Below are 23,234 nucleotides of genomic sequence, written 5' to 3' on the forward strand. Positions count from 1 at the left end.
ACTCCTTTCACCTTTCTGCAGAACAAAGGCATATGAGAAAGAATGGCCCACATCTACAAGAGCTGTGGATGAGTCAGAACACCATGATTTTAGAAGGGAAGACAGCCCTGCAGTCTGGGTCTTGTTTTCCCTGGAGTTGACAGGGTCATTACTATGGCAGTATAGAGAAAATGAAACCTGTGGCTGGAGAGCCTTGTGCTTGCAGGGAGATTAAGGAGAGAGCCTTATTTGGTATTTCCATATGTGTATAGTTTTTTGCTTCAGTCATGGATATTTTCCATTCAGCAAACAGCTGAAGTAGAAGTATGAAGACAGGAGTAGTCATCTGTGCATGATTCCTTGGAATGCCTGGCATGACTTGTCTGCTGTTAATTTAATTATTTACCTCCCTCCACTGCTCTGCCAGGGTGATCCAACCACAGTAGGTGAGCCCTGGTCTCTCCTTCCTTCAGTTGTTTTTCTGTTTCTATGGCTGCATTAGAAAGGACCTTCCTAAACCTGTCTGGTTCTCTTTTCTTTTGATACGAACCAGCAGAATTCCCTCTCATGTGGTGGGCTATAAATAGTTGGCATGAAGTCTGCTGCTTTTCTTTCATTTTTCTCTTTAGTTCTTCTGTTGAGAGGTCACTAGCATTAATTAACAGACTTGACAAGAAGAAGAAATATTGGTCAGCTTTCTTATTTCCTTTCCCAAATAGTATGCCATTTTCCTTTCTAGTGTCAGTGTTGTGAGGAAGGCCACTAATTCTCGGTGGATATCTGTGTCATTTTTAACTGGCTAGAAAACCCCAACTTTATAAGCTCTTTAAAGCTGACACCTTGCAGAGGCGTGTATACCTACTGGAAGTCACTCAGTCCCCAGCTCCAAACCTGGCCATTACTCATGCACACAGCAATGTGAGTTTGCTGGAAAGCAACAGCTACTTTGAAGTGGGAAATACCACAATGCATTGCATACTTCCCATCCTTTATACCCAAAAGTATTATGCAGATACATAGAGACACACACACATTGACATGTGCTAATATATAAAATATGTATGTACTAAATATGTATGCTTATAAATAAGTTCTCTCTTCTCATTTAATGGGCATTGCTATGTGGCATGTTGGATATACTGTTCTGGAATGGTATTTTTCTGACCAGCTCTTTTTTTCGCTACTTTTTCCAGACATTGCCATGGGACCTATGGACGGTAAGCCTGACATACTTAGTAGTATTTCTGTGCCTCTGATTTTGTAACTTAAACTCAGATTTACAGTTCTTTCACCAAAAGCAGAGATAAAGAATTCACAGACCATGAAAAAGCTCTTTCAAGAATATGAAGCCACTGGGTATCTTTTAAAACTAACAACAACAAAAAATAATCTCTGTTGCTTAGCCTACAAAACGTAAATGATGTCAGAAATGTAGGCTAAAAGATTCACAATCACTGCCGCTAAGTGTGTTGCTTTTAATATGCTCAAAGTACAGCTATTAGAAGGTAATAATGGATATAAGTCACTTGTTTTAAATACCTGACAGTGTCCATTAACCCAGTGGACAACCATTTTCTCAAAACTAGGAGTAAAGACAGAATTTAGAATTTGTCTTTGTGGGCATACAGTGAACTGGAGTTACTCACAAAAGAAACTGCTGCTATCAGAAACCGAATGAATCCTTCCTTCTTCCTCCTGGTGCCAAATCACATTAAATGATCTGCAGGAAGAAAACAACCCATTTTTGTGAGCATTCTTTTGACTCTATGTAATGGGGTTAGCTAGGCTGATTTGACATGGAGCCTGGTATGTCCGTGTTTGACCTTTTGTAGCTTCAGCCAGCACAGACATCTGTTTATGCTTGTCATGTATTCAGACTCACAGCACAGTTTTTTTTCACATTCCACGTATGATGTACATTAAATGTGTATGTCCTTATATTGAGTGAGGTTAAATAAAGCTTGATAAAAACAGTCATGTATGTAGGCTAGCCAAAATTTCAAGGCTGCAAACATCTGGACTACATTAAATAGCCTAGAAATGTTGAGAATGTATTGCTCTAAACTTAGATAGCTTTATTATGTCTTCTTTTTGTGCAGTTTTATTTATAGCTTTTTAATATTATGTATTTATTCTGTATTATAATTTTTTTCCTCTTTGCTCTATTTTTAAAAAATGCCCGTGTACCTCATAGCTAAACATTTGAAATAAAAATGTCAGTGACTCACAGGGGAAAGCAAGAGGTGATCAATATTCAACATACATTAAGAACTTTTATTATAATGCAATTCAGAGATTTGAAATTCACAGGCCTGGAATTAGTCTTGGGTGGAGTGGTGGGAAAGGACTCCCTGCTCCTTCCCCACTCTGATTTTGTGACCACATCTGGTTAGAGAGCTGCTAATTAATGAACTGCTGCTGTTTCAAAGTAAATCATGTTCTTCTTTTCTGTGTTTTATGTGTATGACTTCGTTCTATACAGACAAGCAGCGAATTGGTGCAGCCGGTAAGCAAACCTTCCCCCAAAATGACAACCACTCTAGAGACTTCTTTAATCACTGTGGTGTAATACGTAGTTTTCTGGTTTTGTGCATCAGTGCTGCTCTTTTGCATTACAATTTATTGCCTTCAGATGTTGCAAATCACATAGCTTTTCCTAAAATTGCTTAACGTAGTCACTTCATTCTTTAGATTAAAATTGCTCTTGTAAAATATAAATGTTGTGTTTTTTCATCAAGTCCGCCTTTATCTTTTTCATCTTGTGTTTTTTCTTTGCTTTTCTGTCTGCTTAAAGCCTGATTCTTCAAAAAGTCTTTCCTTGTGTAACCTGATCATGGAGGAAACCCCAAACAGTGGGTCATCAGAAGATACTAACAGATCTCAAACTGATCTAGGTTCACTCAACTGGGGCCTAGATGTTAGCACACCCAGTATCAGCCAGGAAATTACTGCAGGCAGTTCTTTGCTTTTCCCCAGGGCAGAGCAAACCTCAAGCGAATCCACGGGTACTCTGCCTGCTAATGTTTGGCCTGCAGTAGGTGAGCAGGAGGATGCTGCACCAGGGCCAGCTTCTGTAAGCGAAAACCAGAGGACTTCACTGGAGGACCAGTTGGATGCCAAAAGTGTCGTGTGGAAAGATGTGGTGACCAATCAGCCTTTAGAGAATGTAACCAGTTTTGAGGCACCCATCCTGGGAACTGATAGCTTGTTGGATGAACCACTCCCATGTGATGTGCAAAAGGCAGAGGAAGAGCGTGAGGAAGACGAGTGGGCAGGTGTCAAGCCAAATGAAAAGGTAGAGACTGGAGCTAACTACAAGGAGGTAGAAGGTACAGAGGAACTGGAAGAGCAAAGTTGTGAAACCAAAGAAAACAGTGAGGCAGAATTTCATAACGGTTTAGCAAAATCAGATCTTGACATTTTAGTCAGCACAGAGATAGAAAATTTACATGAATTTGAAGATAATTATGGGGATACTGGGCGAGCTAGTGGTGGTAACCTAGAAAACTCTACAGAAGAAGAACTCAAACAGGTCAATGTCATTGAGGAGATGGATAGAGAAATACCATCATTGAGCACAGGGCTGGAAAGTAGGGACAAAATAGGGGCATACAACTGTAAGACTATAGAAAGCACTGGCTCTGAACCTGAGGGAGTCCTTGGTATCTCGGATGAGGACCATGAAAATACATTTGAGGAGGCCTTAGGTCAAACTGACAGTGGTACTGGACAGAGTACATCCATGGAGTGTATAAACACGAGGGCACATGTTGAACTAGACCACACAGGCAAGTACCCTCCAGATACTGGAAGTGATCTATGTGATGCTGAATTATTCAGTGCAGAAGAGTCTGGTAAAGGAACTGAAGATAATAGCATCAGCCACCTTCCAAATGGTAGTACTGATACTAAAGGTCAAGCTGCTGCTGAAGAACAGTGGGCATTGCTGCCTAAGGCAGCTGATGCTGCTAGCACAAGCTGTGATAATCCTTGCCGAGATAATGCAGATGACCGAGTGACAGATAGCACAGCAACAGCAGTCAATGAAGTGATTAGCAGTGGTGTCCCTGAAGCCTTGGAAACAGAGCCCTGGCTGGCAAACTGGGATCCCTCCGTTACTAATGATTCCTGGGGTTTTTCTAGTCTGTCAGATAGCCAAGCCAATGGACTGGATAATTGGCCCTTTTTTCCCACGCAGCAAAACTCAGAGGAAGGTAACATGGAAAATGTTTGGTTAGGCATTAGTAATAAATGGTCTACAGAAGATCTAGGAGGTACTGATAACAGCTGGGGGGAAGTTGATGCAAGCACAGGCCACATAATTCAGGAGACACTAGTAAAACAAGATTTGCCTAGGGAGCAGGCAGGCATTAGCAATCCTGGACCGAGCAAGGAGATAGCTAGACCCTTGTCTCTGTTTCAAACGGGAAATTCCAGAAATGCTAGCACCGAGAGTTCAACTAGTCCTAAAGACAATGAGACCAACAACTCAGATTTATCTGAAGATGAAATTGCTAACCGGAGATATGGATTGTTGTACCAGGAAATTGAGGCTGATAAAGAAGAGGTACCTACCCCAGTGTGTAGTGTAGTCTAGACAAAGAGTTCCTTAGGCCATGCATAAGCTTGTTGTTTATAAACATTCCATTTGTGTGTTTCCTACTGCCCTTCCTAAGTCCATGCTATTGTTTTTTTGAAAAATTGCCATGCAGCTCTTCATGGTATGGTGCCCTTCAGCCCTTCAAGCAGGCTGACAAAAATGCATTTCAAAATGGTGAATGAAACATTGAACTGTGAAGACAAATTGTGTCTGGCAGCTTTTTGGTTTTATCTGTAGATCTTTAAATATGCCTGGTCTTTTTTTTTTTTTTAATTATTGTTTAAAAAAATATTTAAGGTATGCTGTTTTTTCTTTTTGTCATTTTCTTTAAGCCTGTGATGTCTGTTACCAAATACCACTGTTGTAAAAATTTCTTGCTGCCTTACCCTTAATTTTATATTTTTTTATTTTTTCTTTTTTGTTCTTTTTTTTTTTATGTCTGGCCTACATTTTTATTTCGCAAATAAAAATGTTTTAACTCATGTTCAGATTTAGTAAACAAATGATAATTTGTTCTGATCTTCACTTCTACTTAGGCATCCACCATAGCATTTAATGGATTTGCGCAGGTAAGAAATAAACAGATTTTGAGATAATATTTTTTCTGTGCTATTAGGATGGCACTAGAACTGGCTATAAAAATTCAGGAAATCTGTCCTACAGACAAGCTGCATTGAAACATCATATTGTCTCAAACAGACCTTGTCTGTTGTCAGAAATTCTTAGATGTTGCTAGAAAGATTCTAATACCCTTAAGACTCTTGGCCTGACTGATTTTAAAGAAAAACATCTGACTGCCTTAGTGGGACAGCTGTTTTCTCCTAAAATGGCTAGTCCAGCTGTTTTATTGTGCTCTTTTGTGGATTATTTTTCTCACAATCCCAAAATCCTGTTAAGCACATTTTCAGTTTCACCTATTTTCAGTACCTCTCTGTGTAAATATGTAGTGAGTTTTATTTTTTCTTCATTTTCACTTCAGATACATTTTACTCTCAAAGTTTAACCTAAGGTATTTATCTGCTATGGTGCTGATGGTGAGTCTGTGGTATGCATCACAGAGATACAGCACATAAACACACCGTGTTTATGCTTTCAGATTCCTGGGCTGTATTAAGATCCCAAATTTCAGGTGGAATACCTAGAGCCTCATTTTTTTCCAGCATTCTCTTAGAGACTGACTCAACCACAGCACACCCTGTACACCAAATTTTAAAAGTACCCAAAATGGCTCAGCTTATACAAGGATGGAAATGAATCTTCCTATGATTAACTGTTCTATTTCCAGGACATTTAGTGTAGTAAAGGATCCAGATGGAAGGGGCAAAGCACAAGGATCTGATAATTAAGGCAAAATTTTTATCTGGAGAAAATACGTATTTTCTCTCTCCTCTGTGGTAGAAAAATAATTTGGCCCAGCAATATTATGCAAATTAATTGCTTCTGAGTGAGCAAGATGTTGGGAAACACCTCCATTTTTCTACTTAGCACAGGTAAAATTTTGTATTTGTAATTGCTATAGTTATTATTAAAATAAAAGCCCATGATCAAGAGGGAAGTACCTTACTCTGCAGGCACAGCAATGTGTAATGTACTAATTCAGAGTTCTACAACTTAGAAGTGCATTGCACCTTAAATGAAGTCCTTGTAAATCACATTTATTTAATGAAGGGTGTGAATCACATGTATTCACTACTTTTAGTGAGGTGAAAAATGATGGTTTAGAAACATTGAATATAAAACTGATAAAATAATGGTTTTAATATTAATAGTACTCAGATAACCTAAATAAATATAAATATAATTTAAGTTCCATTAATTTGCCATCTTATTCTATGTAAATGTACGTAGTGATTTTATCTGAGTAAACCATTAAAAAATCAGGTCTTTGATGGACACCTGCAAATATACTGTCTCAAATATTTTTACATTATTCTTTTTCATTTCTATGTCTAGGATATCTCTGCATTTACAGTGCAATCAAATGAGAATGTGGAAGAGCCTTTGGTAAGTTGGTTTTTTTGGGAGGTTTTTTTTTGTTGGTTGGTTGGTTTTGGGGGGTTTTTTGTTTGTTTGTTTTTGTTGTTGTTGTTGTTTTGTTTTGTTTTTGTTTTCTGCCCTTTAAATCACATCTTATGCAAGTCTTCCATTTGGAAGAGCTGGTGATATCATTGTAGTTGTAAATCCATATTCACTGAAACAATCTTTCGCAAGGATAGCACAGAGCAAAAGAAAAGAAAACCAGAACATTGTAAGGTATGTTTATTTTATAAAGGTGTAGTCAAACAGTTTGTTCGTTTATTGCATTTAAGAAATTAGTAGAATGAGTACTATGGTCCAGTGTACAGCAAGGAGCTGATACATATCTCCAAAACTGCTGTAATTTTATCGACTCACCACCATATCAATAGTGGACACAGTCTACTTTTAATGAGGGCACAATCTTCTCAGAGGTGATCATACCTGGGCAGTTTCTTAGCTTCTCTTACAGTCTTTGCTTAGCCTGGAGCAGGGATGAGAATAACAGCATTGCTGGGTGAGTGCTATAGTTACTTAATAGCAGCAGGGTGATATTTAATGTTATTTAATGTGATCTTTGTCCGGCAGACTTCTCTGTACTTCCTTAAAAATCAGCCTGCTTAAGGAGTATATGCAAAGAATTGAGAGGCTATGGGGTTTTTTTCCCTGAAAAATATGAGGAGGAGAAGGTCTTTAAGATGTTAAAGAATTTCATAGAAGCTGTCTCTTTATCACAGGAGATACCACATTCTAGCCAGCAACGTGTTATCAACTGCAAAGCAATTGCTTTTGAGCTTCATATTATGCTGAGCAATTTGTTCATGGCAAATTAATCAGTTTGGCTTATGATAATCTGGTTGAGTCAGCCATCTTTATAAATCAAATCTGCTGAGCGCAGCTTGGAGCTCTCCTCTTGTTAGGTGCATGTATTTGTAGAGTAATGTCTGTATTGGAGATCACTCTTCTGCTGTGAGCTGTTTTGCCACAAGACTGAATATGTTGCAAGGCTGGTGATATTTTATAGATCCTCTTGTTGGAAAACAACCTGAGGCCAGAATTTAAAAGGGTGGAAATCCGCAATAGTAGGTTGATAAATGAGTGCCTTGTAGGTGATTAAGAGCTCAAGAGAGAACGCATTTTAATAAGAAAACAGAGGTGATTGCTTGAATTCATTGCTGGTATTCAATCAGTCATTGTTTGTGCATATAAAAACTGTTTGAGTCTCACTCTCTGTTTATTGCTTCTTACCCTCACTGGAGGAGGGTATATTGTCTGAGAACAGACAGAACCAGGGAGGAGGAGGTAATTTTTAAAACTCATGTTTGAAGACTAGGGTTGGTACACATGTGTGCCAGTTTCAATTTCTGGCCTTGCCAGCAGTTTCTGGAGCATTTTTGAGCAAACTGGGTGCTTTTCCCCCACTTCCATTGCCTCTCACTATAACTCAGGAAGCTTTCCTTGTGAGGGAGGCATGTAGGACTGGCTCATTTTACATAGGGAACACTGATGATGAAAATGCCCTTTACGTGCTGTCTTTTGTTGGGGACTGAGCTTGAAGCAACACTGTGCCAGGCACAGTTCCCTTTCTCCCTCTTCCTCTCCAACATCATATGCTCCTCAACAATTTTTCCACTAACTACTTAAACATCAATAACAGAAGACTGAGGCTGAAGAAACTCCACCTGGGGAACCTAAGGTTGAGGAAATCCCTGCTGCTGCTGCTGTTGTAGAAAAGGAGGCCATCCCTGCTGAGCCAGCAGAGCAGGCTGTGGTGAGTGATCTGTCCTCCATGCCACCTCCCAGGCCTCATCGGAGCCACTTTTTGTTTTGGTGAATGTGCTTGCTGCATTTTAGCCATCCTTTCCACTGTCATCCTCCATGGATAGTTTCTCTGTGGCACAGCATGCCTCTCCAGCATGTGCCCCTTTCAGCCCTAAAATGTCATTCCTCTTATGCTGGGCATCTTAGACTCAAGTTTGGCTGAGTGGTTGTGGTTTCACAAGTTGTTTGATGTCAGATGAACTTCAGAATGGGAAAGAATTGATGCCTTTTTAAAATTGCATTATTAGCAATTTTCTCATTTCATTTCAAGCACTAGGATAATGTATATCTTGTATGGTCCTTATAAGAGCAGGAAAATTCCATTAAAAAGCTATTGTAGTAGGTCTGCAAGGCTCACAGTTTTAGAAGCCAGTTGTGAGCCAAAGAGAGGACACTGAACATCAGTTGGGAGACTTTTTATATGTCAGAATTCAGGAGATGAAGAAGAAATTACAGCTCTGCATGAGAAACAAAGCAAGGCATCCAATATCACTGAAAATTAAGAGGTGTTCTGAGACAGTAGGCATGGAGTTTTCCTGCTGACTAGCATCCCTTTTTATACAGGTATCTCAGTGCATATTCTTTTTATCCAACACACCAGTGTCAGAAGGTCTTGGTGGTGGATGATACCCACAGGCTAAGAAACCCTGGAGGAAAACTGCATCTGTTTTTGTAGTCTGACATCTTTCATGCTTTCCTGAAGACAGCAACATGTTCAGAGGCTCTAATGAGTTGCTGGTAGAATATGAAGATTAATACTGAAAAACTGGATGGGAAAAAGGGGTTGTTTTGTGTGTCAGTTCCTCTGCCACAGAAGCTGGTGGAAGATATATAACTATGCTCTTTGTCTATCAAGCATAGTTTGGTTTTATAAGTATTCTTAGAAAAGAAGGTTTGAGCTTGCTGTGCTGCACTTGGACTTGGGGGAGACCCTGTGTGTCTTCGGCTGCTAAGCAGGGAGGATGATATCCAAATGACCATAAAATTAAGTGGTTTTCAGTAAGCCCTTGATAACTCCCATATGGATATCAATATTAAGCTAATGTAGATGCAAATTAGCTGAAGAAAGGGGAAGTATCTGTAGATGCACCTATAAATGTGGCAGGAGAGAACATGGATAGATATCTAATTATCAGATATCAAGCTACTGAGCTCTTCCTAACAGGAAAAAGAATTTATTGTGTGAGGAAAGTTGGGCAGGACTAGATGGGCTGTTCTGCAGGATTCTGGGGGAAAGGGCAGATAATTCCTGGCTCTGTCCAGCCTTACTCTGGGGGTATCTAGCAGCGTTGGACCTATGGAAGGAAGCGATCACAGTGTCTTCCCCAGAACTACATTCAGGTTTAGTTCTGATTACACTTGCATGAATTTTGAGTATTTTTTTCATATTTTAATTCACTTTTGCTTGGTTCCATGATTCACACTGGAGGAAATTATTTCAGGATCATCTCCTTCTACTAACATAACTAAATGAAGAAAGCTTCATGGTCTGTGTAGACCAGGCTCTCCCCTTCTATGTGTTTTCAATTCCTATTGTCAACTCTATAGGAAGGCAAAAAACTAAATTACCACCTGTCTAAGGCACATTGTTTTGTCAGACTGTTGATAAAAATGCCTCATGTAAATGTGATGGTTTGGAATAAAGAAAGTGGGAGAGAAGGTGGAGAGAGAAGAAACGGGAAATTGGTCATTGATCTGGAGCTCTTCTCTTTCCATGAGTGCATGGCGGGGAATAATGTGGAAGAACAGATATTAATGAAGCCAGAAAAGTGGTTTTATTTTGGAAAAAAAAAAAAGTAAAAGAAGTTCCCAATTTTTCCAAATGCAAATACTTTTGATCTGCACTAAGACAAAGCTATACTCTGAAGCCTGTTGCACATCTTAAACAGTCTCTGTCTGCAGTACCATGCATTTGCTTGCTGGCTGGCATGACCTTTTCAGTTGATCCATTTTGCTGCTGAGGAGTTCTGGGTCCGTGGTTTGTTGTCAGCTGCTCTGACTGAGTCACAGAAGTGCACAGCTATTGGAAGAGAGGCAGAGATAAACAATGCAAGAGAGAGATGATTTAAGAGCAATCCAAGAGGAGGAGCATAGGCAATAAATAGAAGTTAAACAGTTTTGATTAGGTTTGTTTTGTTGCTAATTGAAAATCATGTTGTCCTTACTAATTTGGGATAAAACCCAAAGTGTTGGTTTTTAAAATGCCTGAAATGGAGTGACTGCATTTGTTTCTGAAAGGTTTTTATTTTAGAGGGGGTTTTCCAAGACTTGCAAAGAAGAGTTTTGAAGATTAGGATTAATAGCAAATATGGTCAAAGCTAAGGAAAAGTACACTGAACTGCAAAAGATGAAAACATGAAATTTCCCTGCAGCACTTCTACATTCATTTGCTTTATGAGTGACAGTTTCATTTAAAAGTAGAATTGTAAAATATTAATTGGGAATCTTTTATTGAGTTTAATTGCTTCCAGTTTTGAGTGGCAGCCAGTCCTCAGTTGAGTTTTTCTGTGGTAAGTTTGTGGTCACATCCCATGAACCCAGAAAATTTATGGCATAGATCCCTCATTATAGGAACTTCACAGTAAATTGTCTGGTAGGGTGTTCATTTAAATTATGGATAGAATGGTCCAGGGGATAAGGTACTACTTGTCCATCTGGGCATTTTGGATTCAGTTACTTGCTGTTTCATAGTCTGCCTGATCAAGAGTGGCAAAACTTCATTAGAAGGGCTCATCAGAACTGTTACCCAGGATCTGTACATATCTTTGTCTTGGTCCTTCAGATTTCCAGTGCCGTAGAACAAATAAAGTTTTTATTAGTAGCTCTCAACGGTTGATCCTTTCTGGGTAGAGGATAAAATGGTAATTAAAGAGACAGGATGACCATGTGTGCCAACAGAAGAAAAGTTAACCATGGTAAACAGTTTATGCATGGAATTCTCCACATAGAAAGGCAACTATAAATCCAAAGGATAGTCTGAAGGATATAATGCCTTAAACACTGGCGTCTTTCTTTTTCAAATAATACTGCCCCTCTCACCACATCAATTTTTCACATTCAAGCAAAGATGTCATGAGGACATCATAATAAAGCGAATGCTTATGAAATGTTGCTATTTCCCTTTCTTTTTTTCCTGCACGTGAGACATAATGCTTGAGATCAACTTTTCTACTTCCACAGCACTTATTAGTTTGGAAAAAGCTTCTCAGTGCTTTGGGTCTGATGCCTGCCTGGACTCTGATGTTCTCCCATTAAAGCAGTCAGACGCTCAGCTAAATGTTGTGGCTTTCAGAGTAATATATAAGCATACGTGAAGCTACCTTCTGATAAGCTCTTTGCAGACAGAGTGAGTACAGCAGAGGCCACAGGACAGCCTGCAACCAAGCGTCTCTAATTAGGGTTCTATCCCACTTTAGGTGGCATTCACAGTGCCCAAATGGTGGAATGTGTAGTTTGTGAGAGCAATACAATGGTTAGATACAGAAGAGCAGTCAGCTGTGCCCCAATTCTGAGCATGAAGCTAAGTGCAGGTGAAAAATAGGAGCATAAGGCTATTAAAAATATATGGCTCTCTTGTACAGGAGAGAACTGATCTAGAATAGTGTCTTTCTGTTGAAGTTTCCAGAAGCAGATTTTTCTCTCTGGAACCAGGGTGTTAGTTTCCTAATGTTATTCCATTCATCCTTTTTTCTAGGGCTTTGTGCTCTAAAAGTAATACAGTTTATCATGCCTCTCTTCTCAAACTCCATTATCCACAAAATCCCAACTTCCAGCTAATCAGAAAAGCAAAATGCTACTAAAGTGACTAGTACACAATAGTCAAATTAGTTTCAGGAAACCTCTTGCCTTGGGAAATAAAAGAAGCTCTCCTTACTTTCACCTTTCCAACCAAAATTTTGCTTTTAGTTAATAAGAAAACAGTTCTTATTTAAAAATATGCATGTGTGTATATTAAATCATTCCGCAAAGATACCCAAAGCTGGGCTGATGGGATTCTTACTAGAGAATATTGCCAGGGAATTACTAAGAAAATCAAAAAGGCTGACACATTCCTGACTTTGAAGTGCAAGATCATACTAATTTCTGAAGGCAAATTGTAAATACAGCTGCTGGCAGAAATTCAGCACTTTATAATAGTACAGTTAGGGAAGTCATCTGTGTACTGACTTGCAGTTGGGCATAATGCTTTTATGGGCAACAGTTTGCTCTGCTCTAGAAAAAAAAATATTTCTCTGGGTGGTTCTGTGCATCCATACATTACTAGAGTGTGAAATATTTATATTTTGCTGCTGATACTTGGGTTTTTATATTTAAGACCCTCTACAGCCTCCTCAAACTTACTATAAAATTGAAGACCACATAGCAGAGGCTTGGCAACTTAAGAAAAAAAAGGAATTAATAATTTTTTTAAAAGGTGATATAACATTGCAATTTTAACAGGGATAAAGCTGTAAGAGGTTTCTTTGGCAACACTACTGTCAGCAGCTGCCCTATCCTGGCATCTGGGTATGTTTGGGGCTTAAGACTGACTGCAAGCAATGCTAGGTTGGAGTAGAGAAAAAAAAGAGTAATATGAATGTATGTAATGCATGTAACTCACCATTCTTTTATTAAAAAAGAAATATGCAACCATTTCAGCTGAAACTTTAAGAAATTTTGGCATGACAGTTGTGTGTGAAGGCAGGTAGCTGGAGCCTGAGTATGTGAGGTTTCCTGGCTTCTGACTGCCAAAGCACACACTCCAATATACCATGCCCCCAAGTATGCTTGCATAACTTCTTTTCACCCTTACAGCTCTGTAGAAAAATCTGACCGAGGTGTGTCAAAATTTATTAGCAAAATTGATTTCCATAATGGGGCTCTGACTTGGTTTTGCTTAGGAGAATATCTTTAGAAATAGCCATGTCTGCAGAGAGTCAAACCTGACCAGCTAAAAAAGCACTTCCAACTATTCCACCTGAATTTTAGTGGTTTTGACTGTTGACCTTTTGTAGAAAAGGACCTGGTGTTGGTAACAAGTACTCTCTGGGAGGAGCTTGTTACTGGTCAGTGCATTCAATCATTTGAACACCTAAATGGCTGTCAGGTTTGGAAAACCACTGATGTCTAATTTTTTTAATGTCAGGCACCTGCTGCATGTACCACTGAATATGTGTGATTCTAAAAAAAATGGAAAAAAAAATCCAAACTTTGTGACCCACATCTTTTGAACAGCCCCTTTAAATGAGCTGCAGTCCAACATGAGTGGAAGTAGTATTTTATGAAGTTTACATGGAGGCCCTAGTGAATTACAGAAGCAGCAGCAGGTGATAATGGAAACAGTTTGAGTCACTGGTGACAGAAATTTGGTGGAGACTGCAAGGTTCCTTACTAAACATTCTTCAAAGCTGGTCCTGTTATGAGAATACTAGTAGTAGAAGTAAAATTGTCTTTAACAGTTCCAGTGGGATGATGACAACATATGTAAAGGGTTTGTTTTAGCACATAAGTACTTCTACTTCAGAGTATATGGGGCAGTATCTTTCTGCTCGATGGTATATACTAGCTCATTTATCCATTCATATCATTGCATCCATACATGGCATGCTCCCATTAGCTTGATTAATACCAATTTCTCTGCAGCCATTGCTTCAGCATGTGTAAGGTGATGACCATATTTCCTTTTTATACAGGAGAATGTCGAGGTAGGAGATAAGGAGACTGGAGCTGCCGAGAAGGAAAGCGAGGTACATATGAATAGACTCGAGTATTATTGTGCTTTAATATTTTCAACCATGGTAAAAAATTTGTCGTTTGTATGTCATCAGTAGGCAGCCAATACCATGCAACTGCGACCTAGCTGTGGTATCTAAGTCTAACACTGCACAGATGTATCTGCACCCATGGCATATATTCTAACATATCACTTCTCATTCAATGTGGGATTTATCTTAGAAGCTGCCTGTTGCAGCAGTATAGAGTGATAAATATTTCAGGCAGCAAACAAAGCAGCTCCATGGCTAAAGGAGGTATAATGCTGTTACTATTGGTATTTGGAAATACGCTGCATAGATTCCCAGTAGCTTCTACAAATTTCTGTATATTTGTTTATCTAGCCTTTCTGTAAATTTCTTTATTAAAAAAACCCTGTGGTTAATAATTTATTTCTCCTAGCACAATACGCCCTGAGCTAAAACAGATACTTGGAAATAACCACGTTATGAGTTAGTTTGCTAAAATATAATCTGGCATTATTAGATACAGTTAAAATCAAATTACAAAGCAAATTAAAAGCTCAGTGGCATACTTTAGGCTGTGCATATGTGGACTTGAATGATTGCATATTGCTTATATTTCCTTAGGGGTGATAAAAGTACTTACTCTGAATCCTTGTATACTGAAGTGAAACTACAATGTGTTCAAACGTGCACCGAGGGCAGCACAAGAGGATTGGCTGCATATTAAACTCAGGAATAGTAACAGGGACTGGGAAATAACTCCTAGTTATTAATCACTTAGGATTTGTATCTCAAGATGCTAGCAATCTGCTTTTTTTGTTGTTACTCATTTTGGTGCCATGATATATACAAAAAGGTAATGAACTGGTTTCAGAACGTGCTAAGTTCAGCTGTCCAGGCTTAGGTTCGTTGTCCTGCTGTAAAACTGCATTAGGTCTGCTAGAGCCAAGGATTTATCTGTGTCTGTAGGGCATACCAGTGTCACTTGGAAGTGAATTTGGGATTCACTGGTGCTGTATTCCTCAGCAGCACTGCCACATCCACATGGAAGCCAGTGGAATTGCACTGGAAGAAAGTGCAGACTGGGAGTGGTAGATCAAGCCCAGCTTGGTGTGGACTCAGTGCAAGAGAGTGTTGTGTTGTTCCTCGAGCATTGCCTTGTCGCTCCCAACAAGTCTGGTTCAAGAAGAAATATGCAAGAAATGCCTCATAGTTTATTCTAATACTACTTGTTCACTCTCTGAGAGTGAATTTGCCTGTGTTCTGTTTAAAATAGTATTCCTGTATGCAGAAGAGCTGCCATGAGAGATTAAGTTATTTGCTAAGCCAGTATTTGACTGTTAATGGAGCTGGTCCCTTTGATACTCTGTAATTTGCATAACAAATTATTCAGTACTGCTTCAGAATTTTCCAAGACTTTGCAACTGATGCATTCCCTAAAGCTTGATGATTGGTCTCTCTTGACATTAGATAGCTTGGCTGTGATTATAACCAGCTGTCATAAAAATTACCCATTCCTGTTCTAAATCCAGCCATTGGGGCAAGAACTTCACCTCTGGAAGACGAGTGTATCTGAGGGAGCCCCTCTGACAGACCCCAGCAACAGGCTTGGTACCCCTTCTCTTCCTGGGCTCATTATTGTTACTGCTGAATCTGTGGCATTGTGTTGAGCTGACAGTAATGTTATGAGAGTACAGCTGTGTGGATAAGCTGCATCCTGGCTAAAGAAAAATTCACATCTGTGTGATTAAAACAGTTGAGTGGTTCTATCGCACCCCTCTTATACTGGATGATCCTTTTTCTTTTGCCCTTTGTGCTTGGTGTAATTTCAATAATTTGAAATTTGGACAGCTAGAGATAGCTAATTTGGAGCACTATTAGACTGCCTATTGTTATTAATTACCTATATAAAAGAGATTTGTAGGATTGGTTTCAGTGTGAAGTAGGGTAATACAAGTAGCTGAATCTGCAAGGATGTGGTTCAGCACAGCTGGTTATGAATTCAACCTCCTGCTCTTTTTTTTTTCCTGAACTAATCAGATATTTGAGGCTGATAGTGAGGATCATTCTGTGCTACCTCATGCCTTTTTATAAAAGCTTTTTTTAATCACCTAGCTTTTAATGGTTTTGTACTCTAAGACACAAGAAAAATGATTGTGATTGTGAACTGTGGTATACATTTAGTGACTCATGACTGCATGCTGTGAGAGTGTCACTCTTTCACTGCAGGGCATTTTTGAGCCAATTAATGTAAATTAGTATTCTCCTCCTTAGTAAAATAAAATGGTCCATAGAAATCCAATAGGCAGAAAAGAAGTTGTTGATCTTAATCAGAATAGACAGCAAAACCAATTTCTGCAGCATGCTCTTAGAAATGCACGGTGTCAAATCAATCTGATGTGCACTTTATTCCCACTCTTTCCTACTAGCCTCTTCCAGGACTTTAACATTCATCATTTATTTGTGTATCTTCTTGGACCAAGACTGCTAAAATTGGTAATACTATATGAGTGGCAGACTTGCATGCCTTATAGGAGAAAATGTCAACATCTGAGCTTCTCTGTTGATGTTATTTCCTCTTACAGTAGAGCCTGTTTCAGGAGCAGCAGTTTCAATTAAAATTTAAGTTCCCCAGTGGTTTCTATAAATCCATACAATATCTTCTGTCTTCATGGATTCCAGGAGGATTTCTTTATCACATCAATTAATAGCAGCAAATAGGAGTAGTGGTGGATATTTAATGTTGCTAAATAATGCCTGAACTGTGCCCTTGAACAGTTGCTGAGTTCAGGTAGTGAAGTTAGCTTCATCCACAGGGGAAAGATCAAACTGAAGAAATAAATAGCATCAGACTGTTCACTGGAGATCAGAGAAATTACTGCTAACATTGACATTGGTACCTCAAAAAGAGTTTTCCTTCAGTGTTTTTTCTTTATCCTTGAGCCATCTGCTGTAAGGTAAAACTTCTGTCTTGAAGTTAATTAGATTAAAACAATGAGTTTTGTCATTTACCTTCAGCAGTCCAAACCTTAAGATCAATCTATTTTAAGTATATACCTAATATGCTACTGTAAGCAAGTGTTAGGAGAATGCATGAATTACAAGTGTCTTGGTTTAAGATAGTTTAAAAGGAGAACTCTGGAATGAGTTACCTCCCTTTTTAGGTTCAACCAATCCCTTTCCATCACTAAGGAACAAATATGAGTAGATACAAGTGAAAAATAACAGTTTACTAATAAATGAAACAGCAATAGGCAAAAGCTAACAATAAATAACTGCTAGATACAAAATAGCTAAATCTTATGAACCCATGAGAACAAAGAGAGATCCAAAACGCCAGGAAACACCCTTTCCTGAGATAGCACCCGACTGGGAAAACTGCATAGGGAAGACAAAGGAACAAGATGGGATCCGATCCCTCCCAGGAAGGCTCATGGAGCAATTCCAGTGGTAGATGAAGACCCGACAGCCCCTCTGGGGTCAGTGCCCTTCTGACAGCAGGAGACAGCAGGGCAGGCAGGGCCGGGCAAAGCAATCGGGCCAGGGCCGCTCACGGCTGACAACAGCCTGGGCCAGAGCCAGGGCTGCTCCGCTACTCTCGGCGCAATACCTTGACTGCAAGTGAGCACCTGTGGAATTCATCCCAAGGCAGCTTAAGGCCTCCAACTTCAGTCTCTCCAAGACAAGGAAGAAGACAAAAATACAAAAAGAGAACCCAAAAAGGGAAAAGCCTCTGCTTAAGCAAAGACCAAGAAACTAGCAAAGTAAAACCCATGCAGCAAGGGGGAGACAACCTGCCTGCTAGGGCAGACTGTAACAATGCCCACGACAGCATCCTGCCCTAGTTTTTCCAGCTGCAGGCTCTTAAAGAGACAGTAACAATTTGGGGAGCAGATAGGGAATACAATAACCTTTTGAGTTACCCACAGCAACAAGTAACGGTTCCTGCTGGATGAAGGATGAAACATTGATCTAGTAGTAGGCAGGTACTTTTCTATGTGCTTTTCATGAGTTGGAATAAATCGTGCATTAACTTCTTAACACAGACTGATCAGAAATTATTCAGTCACAGCCAGACTGAATAGGCTTTTATGCATCTTTTTATGCTGACATCACTGTAGATCTTTGTGGGTAATTTTTTTCTGATACTTACCTAGAAGTAGAATACATTTACTTTTCCTGACATGAACTGATTTGTAAGTCTCTCTGTTAGAAAGGAATGTGTAAGTTAGGATTACAAGCTTTTTGAAGCCAGGCAAGGTCTGTAGTGAGGTAGGTGACTAGCTAGAGAAGGCTTGAAGGCTCTTCCTAAGAGCAGACTCCATTAGCAGGGTCCTAGACAGTGGACCCCTAGACAGTTTGCAAGCTCCTCCTCCTCTGCAGAAATCAGTGGAAAATTTCTTCCACAACACAGCTGGAAGACAAAGGAATGAAAATAGCTTTGACAAACAGTTACTCCACTCATAACACCTGAGGACTCTGCTAAATATTGCCTGGTGAGGTTTCATAAATGTCTCTCTCCCACCTTTTAATCAGTTTTTTCTGAACAAGCTTGTCCTCAGCACTACTCTTCTCCATAAATCAAGAGGAACACCAGTGAACTCAAGACCATAGGTCAGCATCACACAGGGGGGTCACAGAGCAGAGGCTGGCCCATGTTCTCTCCAGCAAGTATCTGTAACTCATATCCTGAAAGGTCCCTGCCTTCTGTTGTTTTTAGGTGGTACCTGTTGGTGAGAGGACTGCAGCATCAGAAGACAGTGCAGCTGTGGCAGCAGGAGCTGCCACCACTGAGCAGGAGGATGTTGCTGAAGGTGACAAACCTCCGCGAGAGGAAAAAGAGGCTGATATGTCTCAGGTAACTCTTGTCAGTGCATGGGAGAGTGTGTTAGGGGAATGAGGACAGACTGAACAGCCCGAGAGAGGCAAGGCTACTGCAGCTCTATGCCCCCAGGTTCAACCAGTACAGGTTCAACCAGTAGCAAGATTGAAGTTCTCTTGGGATGGCCCTAGGAAGGTCTCACACAGGGTGTCCTTTCTTCTTAGTCCCTACTTTATGTTGTGTTGTACCTGCCTTTGTGTCTCTGTACTCCCCTAGGCTGGTGGAGATGGGACTTGATGGCCCTCTCATGGCCCTGTGAGCAGCATGGACATCATATTGTTGGGCTATCCCCCACTGTTGTCTCTCTGTGCTCCTCTGTGGAGATAACATAACATGACAGGGCTTTCTGGAGAAATAGAGAGAGAAACAACTAGATTTTTCTTATATCCTGGCATTATGTCCTATCAATAGCATTACTTTGTTTCCTGTAAGTCACGGTGGTCAAGCCATGTATCCATATCTGGCCTACTGCCTTTTCCTCTGCAACCTCTGAGGAGCTGGCAAGCACCTGCTACAGCAGACCCTATAGCTGGGCAGCCAGTTACCACCTGATTTCATTGCATATTCTATTTCATCTGTGCTCCAGGATAAGATGGTTTGGAAGAGGATCTGTGAACATGTTTTTTTCAGGTTGGGTGCTACAACAAGTTTTGTTAAATGCTTTTTACTGGGATGCATGATTGGTCAGATGCTGATTTTTTTTTTGCTTTTTTTTTTGCTCTTTTTTGCTTTCTCTGTTACATTGTTGTAAATCAGGAGAGATCCCTTCAGTCAAATAAATAGGTCGTATTTCCTTCTTTCATCACCTTCTATCACTATTAACCTGCTGACTTCAATTTCCAAATAAAAAACAGTACAGTGATTACTGGAACTACTGGCTTCACTCAAACCTGCTGAAACTAAAGAGCAGAGTGAAGGAAAAAGGTCTAGTAATTTCCAGGAAGGCTGAAAATGAAGCCCAAGCTACCTACAGAGAATTTTTATTTTTTAGTGCAATAATGTGTAAAGTAGGTTTAGGAGGACTAAGGGAAGCAGTGATAAAAGGGAGGGGATTATTCCTTGACATTCTTGCACAAATAGTGTTTTCTGGCTTAAGAATTCATAGCAGAGAAAAAAAAAAGAAATTCTCATCCCCATATATGCCCTGTGCAATAAACAATCAATAGTGTTTTCCTGCTTGAAATAAAGTACTAAATAGTTTTGTATTCCTTTTCTTTGGGTGGGTTGTTTTTTGGGTTTTTTTCCCCAGGAAAAGGTCAGCAGCATCCCTGAAGTAGTAATAGATCCAGCATCAAACAACGAGGGGGAGGGAGAACACGAAGTCATCATGAATGAGTCCAAAGATGGCACAACAGAGATGGGCGCTCAGGTCACTGATGCTTCTCTCAGTGAAACTTCCCAATCTGGAAATGATCAGAAACCTGCTGAAGAAATCCAGCCTGTACTTTCTCAGGATCAGTCTGTTCCAGCAGAAGATGCAGCTTCAGCAATGCCACCTGGTTTTCTCTATAAGGTCTGCTTCTCCATTCTTCTTTTAGATATCCCTAGCTTCTGTGGATGTGTCCTGTCTGCACAGGTAGTGTCACGATTTCTTGGGGCCAAAGGATTCTTAGTTTATCAGCCACATGCACACACAAATACATGCAACTACAAGTGTAATATTGTGTTGTTGCTTCATAAGTAAAGTCTCAGAAGACATTTTCTGCATGCTTGTTGCTGTGCATATCCTTATGTAGCTGTAAGATTCACTGAGGTACAAAAACACTTGAATCTCACCAAACGACTGCTGAAAATTAATATATGGATTAAAACTTCACTGCTACATAGTTAATCAGAATATTGTTGATATATGCTAATTATATATCTGATATGCTAACAATATATTTGATCTCTAAGGTCTCTTGCAAACCCAAAGCATTCTATGATTCTATGATCATTTTAAAAATGGCCTTTTTTCTGGCCTGAAAATCTGTTTAGTGGAAGTACTGATTCTATTGAAACCCGTGGCTACAATTAATGGTAATGAAGCCAAAATGTCATTCAGTAACTTTAGTAATAATATAAACTATTAGGGTAATCAAACAGAAAAATGTAATGAGGCATAAGAAAGTTCTTTCCTTGGCTGGCAAAGCCCCCGGGGTTTCCTGGTTCACAAGGTTCTTTGAAAATACTTTTCATTGAGAATCACTGAGCAGCAGAAAAGCTCCTTGAGGATGGATGAACTTTACATGCTTCCTACTATAATTTGCATAGTTCAGACTAATTAGTCCCATAGCACTCTCTAAGTATGCTGTTCCTTTTTGGTCTATTCTCATTGCTCAATATTTTCTGCAAACTTTGTGGATAACACTAGGGTAAAGGTAAACTTTTTCATCCCACTCTCTAGGGTCAGACATAGAGAAGGAGAAGCAGAATATATGCTTTCAATCTGGTTCCCAATGCCACTTTCTTTCATAATTGCAGAGTTATCATGGAGCTGTCTGTGTGTTGAGAAAATTAGACTAGCTGTCTTTTAAGGAGATAAAACCATTTTCTTAAAATGGTCTGTTTACAATGACATGCTGATCTTGCCAATGTTTGAATGCTCACCCCTTTGAAAGGCAGATAATTTTGGGCATATTATGGGCATACCCATCTGTTGGTAAGTGGGAGTTCCAAGGCAATCATTAAGCAGAATTCCCATTACTCACCTCTTTGATCATCTATTGCAACAGGTACTACAAATCTGACTCAATTGTTTATAGATGTTCACAAGAAGGGTAATACAGCAATGGCCACAACAAGAGAATGAGAGAATATAAAGTTCCTAAGAATATTTCTCAATTTCATTTGTAAAATCCTGCCACCCCTCTCACAGATCTTGTAATGATAATGGAGAATGGAAGGAAGTTCCTTACATGGGAAAAATCAGTGTCAGACCTTGTCCAAGAGGCAGGACTTGTGGAATGTTGCATTATCATCTGTCCTTGAGATCTTGTAATCTTGGGGAAGGATCTCAATTTCTTCTGATAGTCTCAGGAAAGGAAACTATCCTTAAGTTGTCCCTGTTTCTAAGGAAATGCATAAAAAACTGACATGAATCAGTGCCTTTCTTACCAATTTATGCCAGATCAAAGGAGGTGGTTCTGTTATTGTGAGATTCCACCTGGAGTGCTGCATACAGTTCTGATGTCCTCAGCATAAGAAGGATATGGAATTGTTGGAAGAAATCCAGAGGAGGGCCAAGGTTGATAAGAGGACTGAAACAGTGCCACCTCGAACACAGGCTGAGGAAACTGGGTCTGTTCAGCCTGGAGAAGGGAAGGCTCCATGCAGAACTCATGGCAACCTTCCAGGATCTGAAGGGGACCTACAGGGAAGCTACAGGGACTCTTCATCAGGAACTGTATTTCCTTGTAGGACAAGGAGTAATGGGTACAAATTGAAAGAGGGAAAATTTGGATTAGATATTAGGAAGAAATTTTTACTGGGAGAGTGTTGAGACAGTGGAACGGGTTGCCCAGGGAGTTGGTTGTGGATGCCCCAGCCCTGGCAGCCTTCAAAGCCAAGTTAGATAAGGCCTTGAACAACCTGGTGTAGAGGAAAGTGTCCCTGCCCATGGCAGGGGAGGTTGGGACTCGATGACCTTTAAGGTCCATTACAACCTGTTAGCATTCCATGATTCTATGACAATTTGAATGTACTTATCTATAGTCATATATTTACATAAAGATGAAATTTTTTTTCAGTCCAGATTTAACAGGTGATTTTGTTGAGAAAATGTCTTCATTTAGATCACATCTATATGAGTGGTGTTTTTTTCTTTAGGTTGAAGTTCTACATGATTTTGAGGCAGCTAACAGTGATGAGCTTAATTTAAAACGAGGAGATGTTGTGCTAGTGATTCCTTCTGAGACCACAGCTGATCAGGTAAAAACATGGTTCTTGCTTTTGTTGACATTTTTCTTTGCCTCAACTTTTTTTCTTTCAGGTTATAGTTAATGGAAATGTGTATTCAAAATTATGTTACTGTAAGAAACCACTAAGATTTTACTTATGCCTCTGTATGTAGTTTCATTTGAGACTAAATGGCACAGTTGACTATTCCTGAAGTCACAGATACATGTTATTAGCAGAATCTGACCTCTGCCTATTTTTTAGGGCTTTTTTGTGCTACATTGTATTTTATACTGACACACAGGTACACAAAGATTTCATGCAGAGGATGACCTACAAACTC

The 23,234-nt window shown here is 39.6% G+C and overlaps 1 protein-coding gene across 2 annotated transcripts in view; it reads left to right on the forward strand.

Annotated features, from left to right (window-relative positions):
• The window catches only part of AMPH (amphiphysin), a gene marked incomplete at both ends in the record, with an annotated part of 127,023 nt that overhangs the window by 101,514 nt on the left and 2,275 nt on the right, over positions 1-23,234 (forward strand). The window contains 9 exons of one of the 2 annotated variants that reach the window (XM_084209945.1): positions 1,173-1,196; positions 2,462-2,485; positions 5,116-5,148; positions 6,533-6,583; positions 8,253-8,366; positions 14,089-14,142; positions 18,854-18,991; positions 20,265-20,528; positions 22,823-22,924. In XM_084209945.1, the coding sequence (XP_084066071.1) occupies positions 1,173-1,196; positions 2,462-2,485; positions 5,116-5,148; positions 6,533-6,583; positions 8,253-8,366; positions 14,089-14,142; positions 18,854-18,991; positions 20,265-20,528; positions 22,823-22,924 (804 nt within the window). The remainder of the gene's footprint in view (positions 1-1,172; positions 1,197-2,461; positions 2,486-5,115; positions 5,149-6,532; positions 6,584-8,252; positions 8,367-14,088; positions 14,143-18,853; positions 18,992-20,264; positions 20,529-22,822; positions 22,925-23,234) is intronic. The other variant, XM_084209946.1, reaches the window with a different exon arrangement.

The sequence above is a fragment of the Fringilla coelebs genome (genome assembly GCF_963513975.1).
Source record: "Fringilla coelebs genome assembly, chromosome: 1".
NCBI lineage: Eukaryota > Metazoa > Chordata > Aves > Passeriformes > Fringillidae > Fringilla > Fringilla coelebs.